Here is a 19,765-nt window from a genome sequence, read left to right on the forward strand (position 1 = left end):
GTATCCAAAATAGACTGTACTTGAACATTTCGAAATGTAATGCCGTGACATTTTCATTGAAGCTCTGTAACAACTTGTCTGATTATAAAATTGGCGACACCAGTCTGAACCGCCTCTCTTTCGTGAAAGACTTGGGAATTATATTTGATAAGAAACTCTCCTGCAACTAGAGAAAGTTCAAAGAAGATTTTTGAAATTTCTATACTTGAAGGCTTTTATCCGAAAAGAGGTTTTCCCTCAAATGATCTTTTTGAAAATTTTCTCCATACAAAGCTTAGAATCTCGAAGGCTAAGGTTTTCATTACGTTTTCTTCATAAGCTTGTCGACGGTGTAATCGATATCTATATTTTACTTGGAAAATTGTCTTTTTTGGTACCTCGATTTGGATCGCGTATGACTCGAAGTTATGTAATAAATTATTAATATGAAGTCAATGAATAAAAACATGAACATTAAAAAACAGCATAAAAAAACAATGACATAACCAAGAACATGTTTCAGTATTTGAACAGACATAAACTTTATGTTAATTTTTATACATTTTATTCCAAAGTTTCGTCCTGTGTTGTTTTCAAATTATCAATATTCCTCAGTTTTTTCGATTGCTTACTGGATCAAGTTGATCTGTTATAAAAAATACTACTTTCCATGTAAAATCTATCCGTAATAAATTTATTAAATAAAGATTCATTATTATTAAAAAATCACTCTACTCTTTGGTGTAAAATATTATCTCAAAAAGTTCTCGTTTCGAATTGAAGATTATCTGTAACCAAATCAGGAAATTTTGATCTTTGCCCATTTTAATCTAAGCAGTGAGGCAGCGGAGCAGTTTAATACCCGTCGTAGTGGGTACGGACACTACTTTTACGTGGGATAGTAACTTTCGACAATTTCTTTATCGATCTTTCTTTAGTAAATAATTTATTAGTGAATGTTCTAACAAGTTGCGTAGATATAAAAAAGAACAATAAAAAATTCTAAAAACTATAAAAATATATTTATAATAAGCATTCACGTTCGGTAGAAGTAGCTAACAGAAAGTTTTCTGTGGTTAAGTTGCAATCTTAAGATCACTAGAAATTAAAGATTGGTATCAACTGTCTAATTTTGTAATTCAAATGTCAAATCTGAATTGTCTGGAAAAAAAACGAAGTTTTTCTAATTTCAACACGCTTCGTTTGAAGAAAATCCTTAAATACAGCGTGGAAACAATTTCCACAAAAGTGGTCACGAGAAAGCTCATTTTAAAGGAAAAGAAACAAGAAATATTTCGTGGTTTTCAAAAAATTGGGTAAAACGGAAACAGTTAAACTGGTGGCAGAAATATTCCCGTAAAGTTCGCTAGTGTTGTCGAGTGTTTTTCGAATTTTAAAATAATACAGATACAGCGGCGCTTGTGCCGTTAATATTATAATCAGGATCAGAAAGACGACTGCGCAGATTTATATACCTACATGCTTTGTTGGTTCCGTTCTACAATTGGTTATTAAGTTTTATATAATCGTTATTGTTTTGTAAGAGGTAAAACACTCGGCTTTGAAAATAATTGTACGTAATACACGTATAAATTTAGGTTTCCGAAGGCGAAGTTTTTCACATTTTAAACACGTTATAGCTGCCAGAATCAAATTTCTAAGGCGGTACCTATCTCCAATTGCGTGATTGTGGTGAAGATTTACTTTTCATTTTCTTGGATGAGACATGGATATACCAAAACGAATCCATGGTAAAATTGTGGATCCATGATGATGACATCAAAGCTTGTCCTAGTAAAATAACTAGTGACGGGAAAAGATTCACAATTTTACATGCGGGTTGCTCTTTGGGCTTTTAGAGGGATACAATTTTCTCCTGGATTCAAAAATAGATTCAGCGGATCACCACAAAACCATCACATTTTCGATATTTGATATTTACTTACTTACATGTCACATTTTTGATAACTACTTTCTGACATTCCAATTATACATTATACACTAGAACAATTATGTCCGCAGTTACACAGCTTAAAAAAAAAAAGTTACCAAATCTAGTTTGTTTTTTTTTCTACCGAACGTGAATTCCTTATAGAAGGCATGTTTACTTACGAACGGATGGGTATCTTTAAAAAAAATAATAATCTGCAGTTGGGACTACACATTATAACAAAAGAAAAAGATTAAATGTCTGTAGGTAAGCGAACAAAAATGTTGCTGCCCCGGTGAGAATCGAATCACACGTTTCCCGCTTGCCGGGCGAGTGCCCTGACCACTAGACTACAAAGCGGCTTATCTGTCTTCGCTTACCAACCTACTATTGTGCCGCCAGATATCTATTTATTTTTTTGTTAATAAAGCCTAATATTCTATGTTACTCATCTCAGCAACAAAAAACGCCCAATTCAAACTTGCATGTCGTCTACCTGAAGATTTGGACCAGAAAGTGTGTATTTTTAGTTATAATATCCATCATTAACTTTAAAGGAAATAAATCTTAGTAAAAAACCAGAAAGATTAGTAACCGCAATGCCCATGCCCAACACGAAACTTCTGTATTCTTCTATATATTTTGTGTGGTGGTCATGCACAATGCACCACACCATTGGTGCAACTGCACAAAATGTCTAGGTGACGACAGTATTGAATGTGATCAAAATTTTTCGAAAAAACAACCATCCATTTATTATTTCATTCGAGGAATTTGATTCAGACTAAAAATTAAAAAATGATGACAATGACGGCTCAGATTTCTACAACAAAATAATGGATGAATAGTAACTTTTGATAATCATTTGATATACTGTTGACACTAACATTTTCGATAAAATTTAAAATAAAATTTCATAGTATACAAGACTTTTCAGACTGGAATGAGGAGTGAAAAAAGGAAAGAAACTCATTTTATCAACGTATAACAGATTCCGAAGTACCCGAAGGTGTACCTACTATGGAATCGCTTGTGCAGCAGCAGCGTGGCAGTTCTTTGAATGTAGATTCTAAAATATTTTGTAACTGCAGAACTGTTATCAGATGAGTAATAAATATCTAACTTTCGGGAGGTTTCTATTCTTCGAAATGTCCTTCAAATACACATTATTTATTTTTATGAACTACCAACGCTATTCTTCCTTTTGTAAGAAAATTGTCAATACCACCAAACACAAAGTAACCAATTTAGGTTTCAGAATTAACTGCTAATTCTGGCCAAATTACATCTACCTTTTGTTTAACTGTTGGATGCATATGTTGGGTCCAACAGACCCGCACCTAATTTAAATTTACCATAAAATGTTAACTCTGCTATTTTGCTTAAAATCTTCTATGTAATTTCCCTTTATGGTTATTATGATTCAGCTTTTCCACTTAAATTAATTCTCGCTTCATAATTTAACTTAGAAAATATTGAATGTTATAATCTCAGGTTTCTATTAATTATTAAAATAAAATGTTGATTTTTTTATCATGATTTTTTATAAACTTTCTATTGTTTCTCCTATAAATCCATGTTGAATTGCTACAAAGGCTTAAAAATCTAAGGTTAAGAAAGCGAAGAAGAATAAATGAATGAAGAAAAGAATATTTTAGTTATAAGATAAAGCAGAAATAGCAAGACAGTTTATTATAAGTGTGGACGACATATTTGCAAATTTTGCCAGATAAAAATATGCAAAATTTCGATCTTACTAGGTTATTTTAAAACATATCAACCAATTTTGCGGCAATTTTCGATCTTGGGTCTTTTATAAGGATCCATAAATCCATCGGCTTGCTCTACAAGAAAGTGTTGAATATCAATTTTGTAATATCACGCTATGCGTACCCTTTAGGAGATCAATCTGACGGCGACGGACTCGGCGCTTCTTAGGTTGGGAGGTTGTGGATGATGGGGACTGGAATGAGGGTGCCAATGGGGCTGAAATTGAAACATCAGCCTCAGCTTCTGCTCGGAAATCTAACGGAGTTGAAACAGCATCACCGACAGCGTCCTCAGTCGGGGGTGAGGGTGGAAGTTGAAAAGTCTGTGACTGGTCTGTGATAAGGGGTGCTAGCATTTGGAAGTGGTTCCTCGAATACAACCGAATAGAATCTAGTTGTTCGTTAGACAAAGTTCTTCTCAAGCATCGCCTAAAATGTTCTGTTGTAGTTTAATATGAAATTGATAATGAAATTAAATATGTAACTTACTTAGCAAATTCCCGAGTCAGAGCTTTGGTGAGGCCCCTATTCTGGAGGAACTCCTGAGGACGTACTTCTCTTATGAACCAAATTAACTGGAACCTCCTTTCCTCTAGGAATTGTCTTGTTCTGGAATACTAGAACGTAATAAGGAAGATACTGTATTTCTAAGATTTATGACTGTCTGAATGTTTTGGAACAGATTCTTACCATTTTTTGACGACTCTAGTCACAGGAAGAATACACACAGTCACATACAGACTACAAACTGTACAAATGGACAAACAAGAAATGAAATAAGACGCTAGAAATTTGTCAAAAACATCAGACTTGTGTCATTTTGACAATACCAGTCACGAAGCAACGGATAAAGACGGGAAGAACATTTATTTGAATGTTTTCACCTTTCTTACATGAATTTGAATGATTCAGTGGACTGCCTATTCTTCGAAGTTGTAAGGCCAAAAACTCGCAAAAAATAAAAAAAAAATCAAGAGGCTTTGAAAACATCTTTTATTATAACTCTTGTACCGAATAGAATTGTCCATTTACTAATATAAATCTCCAGAACGGGAATTCGCACCCAGAACAGGTCTCCGCAGTCTTCTATTTTTTTTTTTAATTTTGGAATAATTTATCCTTCCGGAAAATGACACCGTCCGATGTATCTAGCTTTTGAAGTTAAATGAATTCAGAATCCGCTCTCAAAATAAACCACTGTCTCTGAAAAATCCCACAGAAACGAGTGAGGCAAAGCTCTTTTCATTCCGGAAATATGAGTGTCTCGACTCAAAAAAAACATTTTTTTGTATTCGGAAAATCCGTGATTCCGCATGAACTTAAAGGAATAGCCAGCAAGTGAACCAGAAATGGATTTAAAAACCAGAACTTCAAGTCGAAACAACAATAGCAAAGATCTCAAGATTCATTTGAGTTTTTATGTGGTTGACCATACAATATATCGGTTTCTGAGCCTGAAAGCCTTCAAAGTAGGCTCTGAAACTAATTATTGCGGCTGAAAAATTCCAAGGAACCGATTGAGATAAAGCTCCAAACAGTACAACGTCGCATTATGGAGTTATGAGTCTCGCAACTGAAAGAACATTTTTTCAGATCCGGAAAATCCAAGATTCTGGGTGATGTTGAAGGAATCGTGTGCAATTGATAACAGAGGTGGATTCAGCAGTGCTATATTAGCCAGAATCCACAAAAAAGGCAAAAAAGATCTTTGGAATTTGCGCCCTGAAAATTAACTATTGCGACTGAAAAATTCCAAATAACCGATTACAACAAAGATCAAAACTTTGACTTTCCACTCTAGAGTCTTTGACCTCAACAAACATTTTTTCGGATCCGGAAAATCCGCGATTCTGGGTGAACTGGAAGGAATTTCGAACAACTGGTACCAAAAATGGATTCAGTAGTATCAAATTAGCTAGAAACCATAATTTTAGGCCGATATGAAGAATGCATACGCAGGAAAGATCTCCGGAGTCTCTCGAACTTTTTAAATTTTTATTTCATGTAGTCTTCCAGAAAATGGCGTTGTCCAACATTTCCGTTTCTCTAACCTAAACTAGTTCAGAAGTTGCTCTGAAAATTAACCGAGACAACTCAAAAATTCCAAAGAACCGATTGGAATAAAACCCGAACCGGTACACCTGACCATTCAGGATCTATGAAACCTCCAACTCAAAAAAGAAGAAGAAAAGGCCAGCAACTCATAACATAAGTGGATTCAGCAGTGCTAACTTATCTAGAAACCGGAATTTTAGGTCAATCGTATGCAGGAAAGAATTCCGGAGTCTCCTGAATTTTTTTAATTTTGTGTGATCTACACTTCCGGAAAATGGTGCTGTCCAACATATCCATCTCTCAAGCGTAAACGAATTCAGAATTGGCTCTGAAAATTAACCAATGTAACTAAAAAATCCAGAGCACGGATTAGGGCAAAATTCGAAACGGTATATTTTTCCATTCCGGACTCAAAAAATATTTTTCGGATTTGGAAAATCCGCGATTCCGGGTCAAGACTGAAGAAAAGGCGAGCAACTGATAACATGAATGGATTTAGTGGTGCCAAATTAGCTGGACACCACAATTTCAGGTCGACCTGAAGAATTCATACGCAGAAAATGACACTCTCTATCATATCCATCTGTGTAGCTTAAACGAATTGAGAACTGGCTCTGAAAATTAACCAGTGCAACTGAAAATTCCAAAGAATGGATTAGGTCAAAATTCGAAACAGTACGTCTTTCCATTCGGAATCAAAAAACATTTTTTTCAGATTTCGAAAATTCATGATTCCGGGTCAAATTGAAGAAAAGGCGAGCAACTGATACCGTAAGTGGATTCAACGGTGACCAATTAGCTGGAAACCAGAACTTCCTGCTGATCTCAAAAATCCATATACAAGAAATATTTTCGAAATCTCCTGGATTTTTTAATTTTTGTGTGTTTACCTTTCCGGAAAATGTCACTATTCAACGTATCAGGAGTAGCTCTGAAAATTAACCAATACCACTGAAAAATTTCAAAGAACCGATTGGAGTAAAGCTTGACACGGTAAGGCTTTCCTTTCCGGAGCTATGAGTCCGTCAACTCAAAAGACTATTTTACGGATTCCGGGCCAAATTGAAGGAAAGACGAGAAACTGATAACAACAGTGGATTCGAAGATTAGCTAGAAACCAGAATTTCAGATCGATTTGAAGAATCCTTACACAGGAATAATCTCCTGAATTTTTTGAAATTTTGCACAATCTACTCTTCGGGAAAATGACACTGTCCAACAGATTCGTTTCTCGTACTTAAACGAATTTATAATTTCCTCTGAAAATTAATCAATGCAACTGAAAAAATCCAAAAAATCGATTGGAACACTTCTATTCCGGAGCTATGAGACATTCAACTCAAAAAAAATTTTTCGTATCCGAAAAATCCGCGATTCCTGCTCAAATTAAAAGAAAGGCAAACAATTGATAACATAAATGATTCAACGGTGTCAAATTAGATAAAAATCAGAATTTCAGGCCGACCTCAAGCATTCATACACAGGAAATATCTCCGGAGTCTTCTGAATTTTTCGAATTTTTGTGGACTATCCTTCGGAAAATTACACCATTTCCGTCTCTCGAACTTAAACGACTTCAGAATTCGCTATGAAAATTAACCAATGCAACTGAAAAATTCCAAAGAATGGATTGGGATAAAGTTCCAAATGCGCTGAGTCCTTCAATTTAAAAAACAATTTTTTCGATTCGGAAAATCAGCAATTTCGGATCAAATTTACGGAAAGACGCGTAACTGATAACATAAATGGATTCACCGGTACCACCTTAGCTACAACATATATTTGCCTCTCAAGCTGAAAAGAATTCAAAATCCAATCTGAAAATTAACCAAAGTAACTGAAAAACTGAAATCTCGAAACACGTGTCTTTCACTTCCAGAGCTATGAGCCTCCAAACTCAAAAAATGTTATTTAGAAATCGAAAAATTCGGATTTTCGTGTTTTCTCATTAGTTTGGAACATAACTTTCCAATTTTGATGATTTATTTGTAAAATTTAAACCTCTGAATTCATGATAAATTTTAGAAAGCAGTAAATTCCACTTTTCGCAGTTTGGCTTCAACTACAAGGAAAACATACGACTCTGTGTTGTTTGCTTTTATGGGAGTAAGAACCCAAAAGTATAATATATGTAGTGCAAAATAATATTATTCATGACCTAATATTGCAAATCTGGACTGAAATTTTTCTATTTTTATGCAGTTAAAGTAACAATGATTTATACAATCTGAAGTTTTATTTCGATAATAAACTGGATTTATATGAGTACGTGTGAACTAGTGAGTTGTTGTGATTTAGTTTGTAGATGGTGTGATTTAATTCTTGAATATTTCATAGTCTCGAGATATTTAATTAATTACAGTTTTATAGCACTATATAATTAGGTCACTAGATTAAGGCGATAATTTTTTACGTGAGTTCCTTGATTGTTTTCTGGTTTTTGCTCCGCACGACCTACACACAAAGGTTTATCAAAAATCAATAAGCCGTTACAATGACCTATCTATTATTGCGTGTAACCCTCCTCGTCCGCAGTTCACTAGAAATTGCTAAAAACTGTCGAGCATTTAATATAGTTTATTAGGTCACCACGCTGTCATATTTAGGGTAAATCTTCATCCAAGTTAACAACTTTAACTTCCAAAGAGCCTAACTCTAATAAGGGTGCATGAAAATTACTACAGTTTGGCCCACAAATACATTTTAAGTAAAATTAATTGCCACTCTCCCCATTTCCACGCTACCTATGTGCATAACTCAGCTTTGCAACTCCGAACGCTGCAAAAGCATTACAGCAGGAGTAAGTAGCGGAAGCCCGGAAGAAGATACATTAGAGTGACTGTATTCGTTGTACTATGTGGGTTAATGTAACTAATTGCATGCCCTTGTAGACATTCACTCTCCGGTCTGTCCCATCGATATACCGCTGAAATTTGATAAAGTCGAGGAAACGGAACTACTTTGAACACTCGGAGATAATGGCGATAAGACACACACAATCAATCGCATTGTTTACACGAAACACAGAGCTAAGAATGAAAGGTGTTCGTGCTGGGAGATCCCTGATTAACCCAAAATATGATCACGTTTTTATTTACCGAGAATCTTTGCTTAAACCCAATTATTGCCTGGCCGGCACGCAATTTTATTTAATTCACCGCAAGATCGGCCCTTTGCCACATATTGTTAACAGTTTCAGTAAAGGGCCGTAAAAACGGCGATAAGACTAAATGGCCAAACCTAACACTCGACTCCAATCATAAAGAAAAGATTTGTTTAATCTGGTCTCTTTGGAGCGATAGCCCACTAAAGTACCACTATAACCCTGTAATCGACTTCATATAAAATCAGTGGGCTGCGAAGATTGATGGCATTAAGTGGTTGCCGTGGATACAGACGATCTTTGCCGCTAACTTTATTACACACCAATCACCTCTCACACGAACCAGGTTGCCTATAAAAATTAATAAAACCCCGCACAATTAAAGAGTGGCAGCCCTTACTCCCTCAACATGTGGCCGTGACAGCGGAGCCCTAAAGCCGCCCTCACCATAAAAGCCAATGAACTGAGTGTCTAAAATATAACCCTATAGGCACTGTGATTACCTCCTCTGAATCAAACTTTATTTAATCAACTCCACGATCTATAAACTGTAAATTATTTACTCCATATTAAAAACGACAGCTAAGCTAAAAGTGACCTGTTTGAAAAATGTAGCAACTTTTGCATTGCCTAACTGTGAACCACAACAATTGTTAATTTAACTATTTATTCAACACCTGTTGTCAGTGGTCGTCGGATTTATGCAGGGTCGCGAAAAAGTATGAAATTTTGCAATTTGGGCTATCCCTAGGAATACCCAAGTTCTATTTCTGCATTCTTTTTCAAATTTTATACTTCATTTGTTTTTGAGATACAGGGATAACTAACAGTTTATTCAAAAATTATACTAGTATAATCATTGTAAAAATAATAGAACTGAGGGTACATGGGTACATAAACTGAATAAGGGTGCCGGCGTAAGAAATTGATTTAAATGCTGTTTCCAAATAATTTACAAAATATTCTAGAATTAACAGTACTCCGACTTAGGGATTGTAAATAATGAATACATTGTTGTGAAAGCTTTTTGAAAAACTTAAATAAAAAATTACATTATTGAAAAAAGATCAAATTAACATTTAAAAAATAATAATTTGACAACAAATGTTCAAAATGGTTTCCATTTACTTTCTGGCAATAGTAAATACGTTGCACAAAGTTTTCAAATGAATCTGTTTTCTAACCCAAATATATAGAAATAGAGAAATATCCGCAATCACATTTAATATTCTTCTTGGAGTTCTTCGATGCTTCGTCGTCTATTAACATAAACTCGATTTTTCACATAACCCCAAGAAAAAAGTCAAGTGGAGTTAAATCGGGTGACCTAGTTGGCCACTCAACTGCTCCCCTTCGTCCTATCCACCTTTCAATAAAAGTTTCATTCAAGTAATGTCGTACTTGACGTCCGAAGTGAAGTGGTGCTTCATCTTGTTGGAACCAGATGAACTCTGCAGGTAAATTTGGGTTTTCATAGTTGGGAAATATAACGGGATAAAGGATTTTCAGATTAATTCAGATAATAAAAAAGCGATGCTGTTACAATTCCAAGGATCGGGATCAGAAGTACGTCCACTGAAAAACTCCCTCCTCATCTAACTGCAGATATAATGATCTCTCAAAAAATTAGCTAACACTAACAGCGAACTCAACACCCTAATCAAGAAAATGTCTTTTGAGTCCGTAGATTCGGATATTTCTGGAAATCATCAAATTAACACATTTACACAAATCCGTAATATTCGAGAAAACGAAAAAATAAATATTCCAAACTTCAACATATGCACCGAAATTACATCTTCTGAAAATATGGGTAAACCAGTATTGTCTCCTGTTGATCCTGCTATCATATCTTTAGGAAATTCTAAAAGTAACAGCTTCAAATCTGGTTATACTAAAAAATCTAAATTCATTTCGAAAAATAATGAAACTCCAACTGGTACAAAAGCAAAAAAAAAAGTACCAATGGTACGGTCCTAACCAGATCATAGAAGATGTTCTAACAGTTTTGAAGAAACTGGATCAAAGGATCAATTTTAAGGTCTCTTCTGATCTAAAATATCAAATTATGAATATTCCTGAAAATAGTTCTTCCGGTCTTGTATATTGAATTATTTTCTTGAAAATTAATGATGCTTCTTATATAGTTATTTGGTGTTTTTTTATAAATCTCCTCATGCAAGCTGCTGATCGTACTCAATTTTTAATGAAATTCTTCAATTACTTCAATATAATATTTCTTGTGAACGAAACCAACAAATTAGCTAGCAGAAATTAAAAACCCTAGTTGTTTATGCAACATCTGATAACAAGTCTTCGGCATCGCTGAAGTGATGCTCATTGCCGTCCCATCGCCAGCGCTATTGCAGTCGCGGCCTACAACTTCGGGAATTCTTAATAACAATTACTACTTTTTCTAGGTTTTTTTCAGTTATACGAGTTCTCCTAGATGTTAAAATGCTTTAAAAATTAAAAATGACTATTCAACATCACAATTTTCGTGATGATCTTGATCAGATAAACCCTGAATTGCATCAAACGCCACTGAGCTTGAGACTGCACAGTCGGTCAGCTAAATTTATCGCCTGACATTGCGCCGTCGATGTTAATATTTGTCTGATTGATATTCCCCATCACTTCGGCTATGCCTAACCCTGCTGATAACAAATCTTCATTTAGTGAATCATGTGATCTAGAAACAATTAACGCTAACAATAGCCAATATGTCTTAGGTTTTACTTCCAAGTCTTTTTCTAAAAATAAATTCCATTATTGGCCTGTTACTACTGAATTAAATAATTTCTAAATTAGTTTTAAATTAAAATCTAACTCAGCAGACACACTCAGTGTCAAATTGAGGACCTGGGGATCCACCGGAAAATTTACAAAGTGGTGCCCTGTGGTATTGTATACTGTATATGTTCAGATATTATTATTATTACTATTATTTTGAGTTTTGCCAGCGACATTGGCGTCTTGAAACAAATTGGTGGAAGATTATTCAACAGAACTTCTCTCGCCCCTGAAGTACAATAAATCATATCCAGCTTTTTCAAAAAATTACAAAATTTGATTTTGCGAAAATTAATTATTTTTAATGAGAATCCCTATTAAGTAAAATAAGATATGTATACAATGTGAACAGTAAATGTGAAGCAGTGTGCTACGCATTTGTTTCAAATGAGTTTTTCCTTAACAAAATTTTGTGATGACGTCATCAACATTTTGGAAGGACATGTATATTACTTTGGGTAGGTGCAATATATTACTGATAATAACAGTGTAGTATTTCCAAATTTTCGGGAAATTGGAGTGAGCCGTTCCTGATTTAATAAGTGGAACAAACTGACTCATTCATTAATTTTTTTGAATTACCTGTAATCAATGGCTATATAAGGAATTCTAAATAAATTACAACGGGGCGCAGTGCGCATAAGTCAAGACAAAATGTAATACGTTTCAAACAAATAACATAATTTCGAGTATTTATGTTTAGACTTCGAAAGAATTCACTGTTGGTGCGTTTCAATGACAAGTATCTACGTTAACAGTAACTGAAATTAGATTGTTTTTGTCTCTTCAAAAGAGAGAAGAGGACAAATTTCATTAATTAACCTACAATGGAGCAAAATGGGACGAAAGAAGAGCATGCTACGCCTATGTTTTAAGTGAGTTTTTCCATAACAAAAATTACAACATACTGGTCACAGCGCAACAAAAAAAAGATACGGCCAAATTTGACTCAAAGCGACCCGCAGGTCCGCTTGCCGATATAGAAGCCACTGAGATTTGCATCTTGTGTTAGTGGAAAAATGTTATTACAGTATGTTATAATTTTCTGAGAAAATTTGGCGGTTTAGAGAAAAATACTTGAAGTGGATTCGTACACCACAAATATAGAGGTACATATATATAAGATTGAATCATTTTATTTTAGTATTCTTTGAGATGACGTCATCATATTGGTGATGATATTCTTAGTATTCATACAAAATTTGACAACAATCTGTCCAGAAGTTTCGGGGACTGTCTGTCTAATTAAAATCGACACAGACAGCCAGACGGTAACGGGGGACCACTTTTTTCGTACCTAGGGGCCATAAAACGTGAGAAAACATGAAATTGGTCCAATTGCTCGATTGACTCGATTACTGCACTTCCTAAACTTACGCTCGGGAAGTAAAAGTGATGTTGTTTTTGGAACTTTTGACGACCCTACCACGAAAAACAAGGCTAGTAAAAAAGATACTTTTATTTATGCGTGTTAAATTTTTAGGGAAATTTATTGCATTTCCAATTGTAACATCCTGTATATCCTTAAATGATATTATCACCTATTTCCAAGGTAAAAAGTCCACAATATCTTAGTGATCTAAAACCGATTAGTTTAGTCCCCAACACCTCAAAAATTACTGAAATGCCATTTGCTGAACAGTTTAAGGATTACTTAAATTACTGTAGCATTCTACTATCCACACAATCAGGATTTCGTAAAAGCTTTAGTTCTACCACTCTTATGTTTTCTTGCATTAATGATATCCTTCACTTGATAGTTTAAACATCGAATTAGCTCTCACTGAACTTAATTATTATGTCTAACCGGTGCCTCTACATCTCCTCTCTGGTGTTCCTCAAGGTTCCGTCTTGGGTCCAGTTTTATTTTCTATATACACAATTGACATACTACTGCATGATGCAAGATACACCTTACAAGCATTTCCTTGATGGTCATAAAAAAAGTGCTTTGTGACTCTAGTACTATCGCATCTAAACTAAGCTGGCATGGTTTTCTGACCTTGTCTGTTCGAAGCTCAGAATAACGGCTGCATAAGATTTGTTATAAACATACTGCGATTTGCACATGTAACTCCGCTGAAATTATGCCTCATTATGACAGTTCTCACTTGTCGTTAATGTCATTTGTAACCTGTCATTTAAAGTCATCGTTTTTATTGCTCTAACGTTTTTCAAGTGTGTTACAGAACATTTTTGAATTTAAAAAGCGAATGAACACGTGCCTCAAACAAAATGGTGAATATTTTCAACACTTATTGTGATTTTTAGTCACAATAGACTTGTTTCTTTTTATTGTAATGAATTAATTTTATTTTTAATAAGATATGAAGCGTTTAAGCAACCAGTCATACAGATGCGTTTGATATTTGTTGTGAGTGAGAGGCGGCACGCTTCCATGACCTACTTCGAGCCTATAATAATTTATAAAAACCTTGTACAATAAAATAATCTTTATATCGGTTGTACATAACAGAAATATGAAAAACAAACTAGGTACTCGTTAATATTCTTTTACATAAGCTTTCCTGTTTCAAATCTGCCTTTTCTCATAACTTGTATTTCTGCTTCCACTATAAACAATATCTTAATACCCTATAAGTTACTTTTTCTTGAAAATTCGCCAAAACGCGAAACTACGAAATTACTCCTAAATAATAATAATTTACTTGTAGTTTTAAACTTATTTGAAGTTCATAGTTTATATTATACTTATTTTTTCTTCTTTACGGTCAGATTTTAAATCAGTTAACTATATCTGTATCTGTACCATTTGAACATGTATACTTTTTTTTCATGTCTCAATAAATATTATATTATTATTATATGTGCAGATGGTACCCATTTATGTAAAATTTAATGCCAGTTAGTCTGGTATGAAAACGGACGGACTACTTTTTCATAATCTAGGAACAATGAAATGGCGTTTTATAAATTACATACTAAATCGTCCACGACTAGTGTATCGATTTCTTTGGGAATTCTGTGCTTTGACCTGGCTCGGAACACGGCTCCAAATTGTCTGGCATGAAATAAATTGCATATAGAATTTATACCAAATACTGGTGCCAACTACTAAATCGTGAACTAAACAAAACGACTTTGTTATATGAAAACGATTTAAAAAGATGAAACTAGCCCATGAAAAATGCCACAATATCTTCAGGGCTATTTCAGTCAACTAACTCAACTCAAAATACTACAGAAAACCATTACTGGGTTATTAAGCCGGTCCCGGTTTTATACGTAAACGAAACTAAGGAGGAGAAAGAAGTATACTTGTACGACCCCAACTATACCGATAAAATTATTAGAAACGTACTCTCCCGACATTTATTTGTCAATTCTATGAAAAAATTCGGACACACTCTTTTTGCGGACTTTTCTGGGGCGAAGACGCGCTTATAAAAGAGCATCCGCGCTGTCGTTGACTTAAATCATAATAACTTCGAGGCATCAAAAGTTATCCGCCTAACCGTAGTGAAGTAATCACATTACCGTTACTGGTTCGAACTTTGTGGCCCTTTTCCCTTGAACATCCCTAAAACAAAGTAAACCCGCTCGTACCCTTAAAAGGCTCTTGCGAACTTCAGAAATCTCGCCCGGATGTGATTTGAATTTAAATAAAACACTAAACAAAGCTGCGCAGATAAAGAAAAGGCATTAAAAAGAGAAATTACTAATTAAAATTGCTTAATTAGCTGGCGCCACTTGATATTCTTGAAAAATAGAAGCAATTTATAGTCGTTTCAGCGAAAATTGTGATTTCTTCCACTGTTGAATGAGTAAACTACAAAGAAAAAGGACGTAATTGTGTACAATTAGTGAGGTTTGTGCTCTTGGAGGCGACGCTAAGAAACCAAGAAATAAAATATTAAAGTTTGTTAATAACGTGTTGAAAATATTTGCACAAGAAAGCAATTTAATGCTAGACGTCGAGGAAAAATTTCAACTCGATCAAAAAAAGCAAGGAACATTCTTTCAACTTTCACGGAAATTTATTGCATCGCATAAAACTTGCAGTCAGAATTGCAGTCGCTCGTTATCACCCAGACGCAAACTTTCCACGCAGAAAGTGGTGCAGATAGTTCCAAGTTTCTCAAATAACAAAATTTAATAAATGCTAGTGCGAAGTTTAAACAATTACATTACGTGTACTTGTTCCTTAATCCGACGTAATCTTTAGTCGACACGTGTTTCCCAGGACATTTTCCTATGTCACATAGCGTGGCAGAACGTGCGAAAGTGCAATTACAGTTTGTTTCATCTATAAAGTCACTTACTCTGTGCATTTTTCTTTATTTGCCAACCGGGACAATAAAATTTTACGGGTTATCGATACATTTACTTCCGTATATTTTATTTAAACTGTGTTAGAGTATCAGGATATGTCCTACGTGATGTCTAAAATATCTATCGGTATAATGTGTCTGAGTCAAATCGATAATCAGTCATATACAATTTACAATTTGTGTTACAAAAACGAGTAAAATTACAAAACTTTTTGCAGTATTTTGTTCGTAAATTTGCTTCGTTTAACTCGCTGAAAGCTATTATTTTCTGGCTAACTTTATATTTTGTTGATATTTCATAACACATAGAGTTCAAACATATACGATACCTTCATATTATCGATCAGACGATAAAACTCTAACTAAAATTTTTCACTTCATCTCCTTCAACACAATAATGACGTCATCTCATTTTTCTGGAACTACCGAACAAGATTTAGTAATACTAAACAGTGTTTACAGTGATATTTTGGTTTACGCTATCCATCGAGCGGACTTTCATGTTTTCTAGACGTCTCATAACCCCTAGAGTACGAAAAAGTTTTGTGTTTCCATCGGTCTGTTGTCTATCTGTCTGTCCGTCGTCTGTGTTCATTTTTATTAGACAAATAATCTTTAAAACTACCGATTGTTGTGAAATTTTTATCATAATTACTTTACAAAAACAAATATGTATGCAACTTTTTCCACGTGGCCAATATCTAGATTGTGCATCAAATGCTTCGTAGCCTATTGATTGATAATAATTGGCTCATCCTTATCAATTTTGCAAAACCAAATTTTATAATTTTTCAAAAAACTGGATTTGTTTGATTGTTCTTCAGGGGCGAAGGATTTTCTCTCTAAATAACCTTAAACCAACATTTAAAAGTAATTGTTTACTGAAAATGTATGGTGACCTGTACTTCTGTACTAATAGAAACAATGTATCAAATACTATCTACAATTTATTGCATGGGAATTCCAGAATACGTATAAAAGAACAAAAAAATGTGCGTCATAGAAATCGGAAACTTCACAAAAATGGAAAAAATGCCAGATAAGAAAACCAAGTTGAGACAAAAATTTGCAAAACAACAAAAAAGAGAAAGAAACATAAGGAAAAAAATCACTTAAAATAGAAGAACCAAATGCTAATTTGTAACAAAGAAAAATAAAGATCCGACAGTGGTTAAAGAAACTTAATCAAAAAACCATGTCATGTAGGATACACAAAATTGGAAATGAAGCTACAAAAAACACATACATGAGGGAAAGGAAGTGGAATAGAAATAAACTAAATGCGATAACAATACAGAAAAAATGTTCAAATTTATTTTTGTGACGATATATTTTAATAAAATAGCTTACGCTCATGAAGTAAAAATATGATTTTTTCTATTTTTTTAGAGATTGTTGCAGGCTTGTTTTTCTGAAATCATAAATGTGTCAATTTTGATCACCCATACTCCGCCACTGCCTTTGATTCGAACGCATTATGTTAGGAAAACACACTACGTTAACTTGTTTAAATTTGACTTGCCCAGAGTGTCAGTTCACACTTCTCCACCACTGATAGGAGACGCACACTTGATTACATACGCATTTACAAAATGTTACCCAGGTACTTATATGATGCCGTTTTTAGGACAGTTTGACCTCACTTAACCTGTTTTTTCTATCAACTGATCATTGACCTGTCGTAGAACCGACATCATTGTCTGCCAACTAATTTAACTTTTTTTAGATCCGGCATCATTTTCTGTCGACCATTTGGACCCGTCTTAGGACCCCCATCATTTTTTGTCGACCAATTTAGCCTGTCTTAGAAACGCCATTATTTTATTGTCAACCGTTTTGATTTTCAAATTGATCGACAAAAAAATTATGGGGATCCTAAGATACCTCAAACTGGTCGACAAAAAACGGTGGGTGCCCTAAGATAGGTCAAATTGATCTGGAAAAAGCGATGGGGGTCCAAGGCAAGCCAAATTGTTCGACAAAAGTAATGAGGGGGTCCTGATACAGATCAAATTCGCCGACAAAAAATCATAGGGGTCCTAAAACAAAATGGTCAACAGAAAATGATGCCGGTTCTGAGACATATCCAATGAGATCAAACTGTCCTAGAAACGGCATCAAAATTCCAGGGACGGCTGGTGCCGGAAGGCACAGGGGCACGTGCCCCCCCAAAATTACATCGTCCACAAACACACTGAACATGGTAAAATAGTAATTTTCAATATTTAAAAATTATCCGGAAATCTAAAGATCTGTCTTGGATGTATGATATGCTATTGCTGATAAAAGCCGGGCACAGAGACCGAATCATAACTGATTTAGATGTTTTGTTTACACCGTTGCCATAGAAGCCACACGTTCTAGCCGCCTGATACAACTGGACTGCAGTCCCGTTCCGACCGTGCCCGGCAGGATAATCTATCGCGGGTTTTAATTTTCATTCTGTGCGAACACGTATGATAAATATTGTTGGATAATCTTCTCGGTAATACAGACATCCGGAAACAACTACACACCGCCTATATTAATAATATTCGGACACATAACGCAAGGATCGACAAAAATCGCCATATATTACACTGATTGATAATGTGCATAAGATTTTGTGGAGTGTTTGAACTTGCTTTACGTGGACATGACGAAAGTAGGGAATCACAAAATTCAAGTATATTTCGAGGTCTGATTGATTTTACGGCTGAATTGGACTCTGCTTTATCAAATCATTTGAAAGCAACGGTTTTTAAAGAAACGCCTAAAACTATTCAAAGTTTAAGTTTTACCAAAAGAGTCTTTTATGGGCAAGCAATAGCCCCGCCCATTTCATTCCAGTTACTACTGTTAATATTGTTCAGTCTTATCGCTGCAAGTACTAGCCCCACCCACCCACCCTCTATTTTCTTAGAGGTATGTCACCTGCAAAAATCAGTCTTATCGTTGCAAGTACTAGCCCCACCCACCCGCCCTCTATTTTCTTAGAGGTATCTCATCTGCCAAAATAACTCTTATCTTAGCAAGTACTAGCCCCACACACCCACCCTCTATTTTCTCAGAGGATATGTCATCTGCCAAAATAAGTCTTATCTTAGCAAGGACTAGCCCCGCCCACCCCACCCCCCTATTTTCTCAGAGAATGTCATCTGCCAAAATAACTCTTATCTTAGCAAGTACTAGCCCCACCCACCCACCCCCTATCAGAGGATATGTCATCTGCCAAAATAAGTCTTATCTTAGCAACGACTAGCCCCGCCCACCCGCCCCTTATTTTCTCAGAAAATATGTCATCTGCCAAAACTTTTAGATGCCATGAACTTAAAATCTTAACCGGACGCAAAAAATCATAGGGTATTTAGAGAAATCCTTTTTTACTTTTATTGAATGTATTTTTGTATTTATTTCCGTCACACAATTTCGTCTATTAATTGATAATAACAACCTGTTTTTTATCTTCATAATTAACTCATCAATCAAATTGTGTTCTCCCATTTCAAGAGGCCACGAGTCGCCATTGCAAAATTCCAAAATATAGATTACTCTACACTCACAATTGCAAACTTTTGTTTTAATTGCAATGGATACAGTATAGGACTAACATAATAATAGTGTCGAATGTGTCGAGGCAATACAGTGACCCTCAATAAATTTCTTCAGTAGAGATAATACTAATATCATTTCGGAAGAACTGGACGAAGAGTCAACAAATCGCTAGAAAGCTATTAATGCATTTATAAAGCGCAAGGCTATGTGTATGTTTCTAGTGAATTTTTGCATTGGAAAATGTTCGGATTAACTTTCAGCAAGGACACGCATATCAATTCCGACACGTGCAATGTAATAGTAACAATAA

General features: G+C 34.9%; 2 protein-coding genes across 2 annotated transcripts in view; one reads left to right on the forward strand and one right to left on the reverse strand.

Annotated features, from left to right (window-relative positions):
* Nucleotides 1-19,765, forward strand: part of LOC135122889 (uncharacterized protein PF3D7_1120600) — a 277,829-nt gene that overhangs the window by 172,476 nt on the left and 85,588 nt on the right. The window lies entirely within an intron of this gene.
* LOC135120313 (uncharacterized) lies at nt 3,616-4,490 on the reverse strand. The gene is made up of 4 exons (XM_064044618.1): nt 4,369-4,490; nt 4,168-4,295; nt 3,803-4,107; nt 3,616-3,753 (listed from the first exon to the last, which is right to left on the reverse strand). The coding sequence occupies exons 1-4, from the start codon at nt 4,369-4,371 to the stop codon at nt 3,686-3,688; spliced, it is 504 nt and encodes a 167-aa protein (XP_063900688.1). The 5' UTR covers nt 4,372-4,490; the 3' UTR covers nt 3,616-3,685.

Source organism: Zophobas morio, unplaced genomic scaffold (genome assembly GCF_036711695.1).
Source record: "Zophobas morio isolate AGI-343-1 ecotype UQ-CSIRO unplaced genomic scaffold, CSIRO_AGI_Zmor_V1 ptg000005l, whole genome shotgun sequence".
Taxonomy (NCBI): domain Eukaryota; kingdom Metazoa; phylum Arthropoda; class Insecta; order Coleoptera; family Tenebrionidae; genus Zophobas; species Zophobas morio.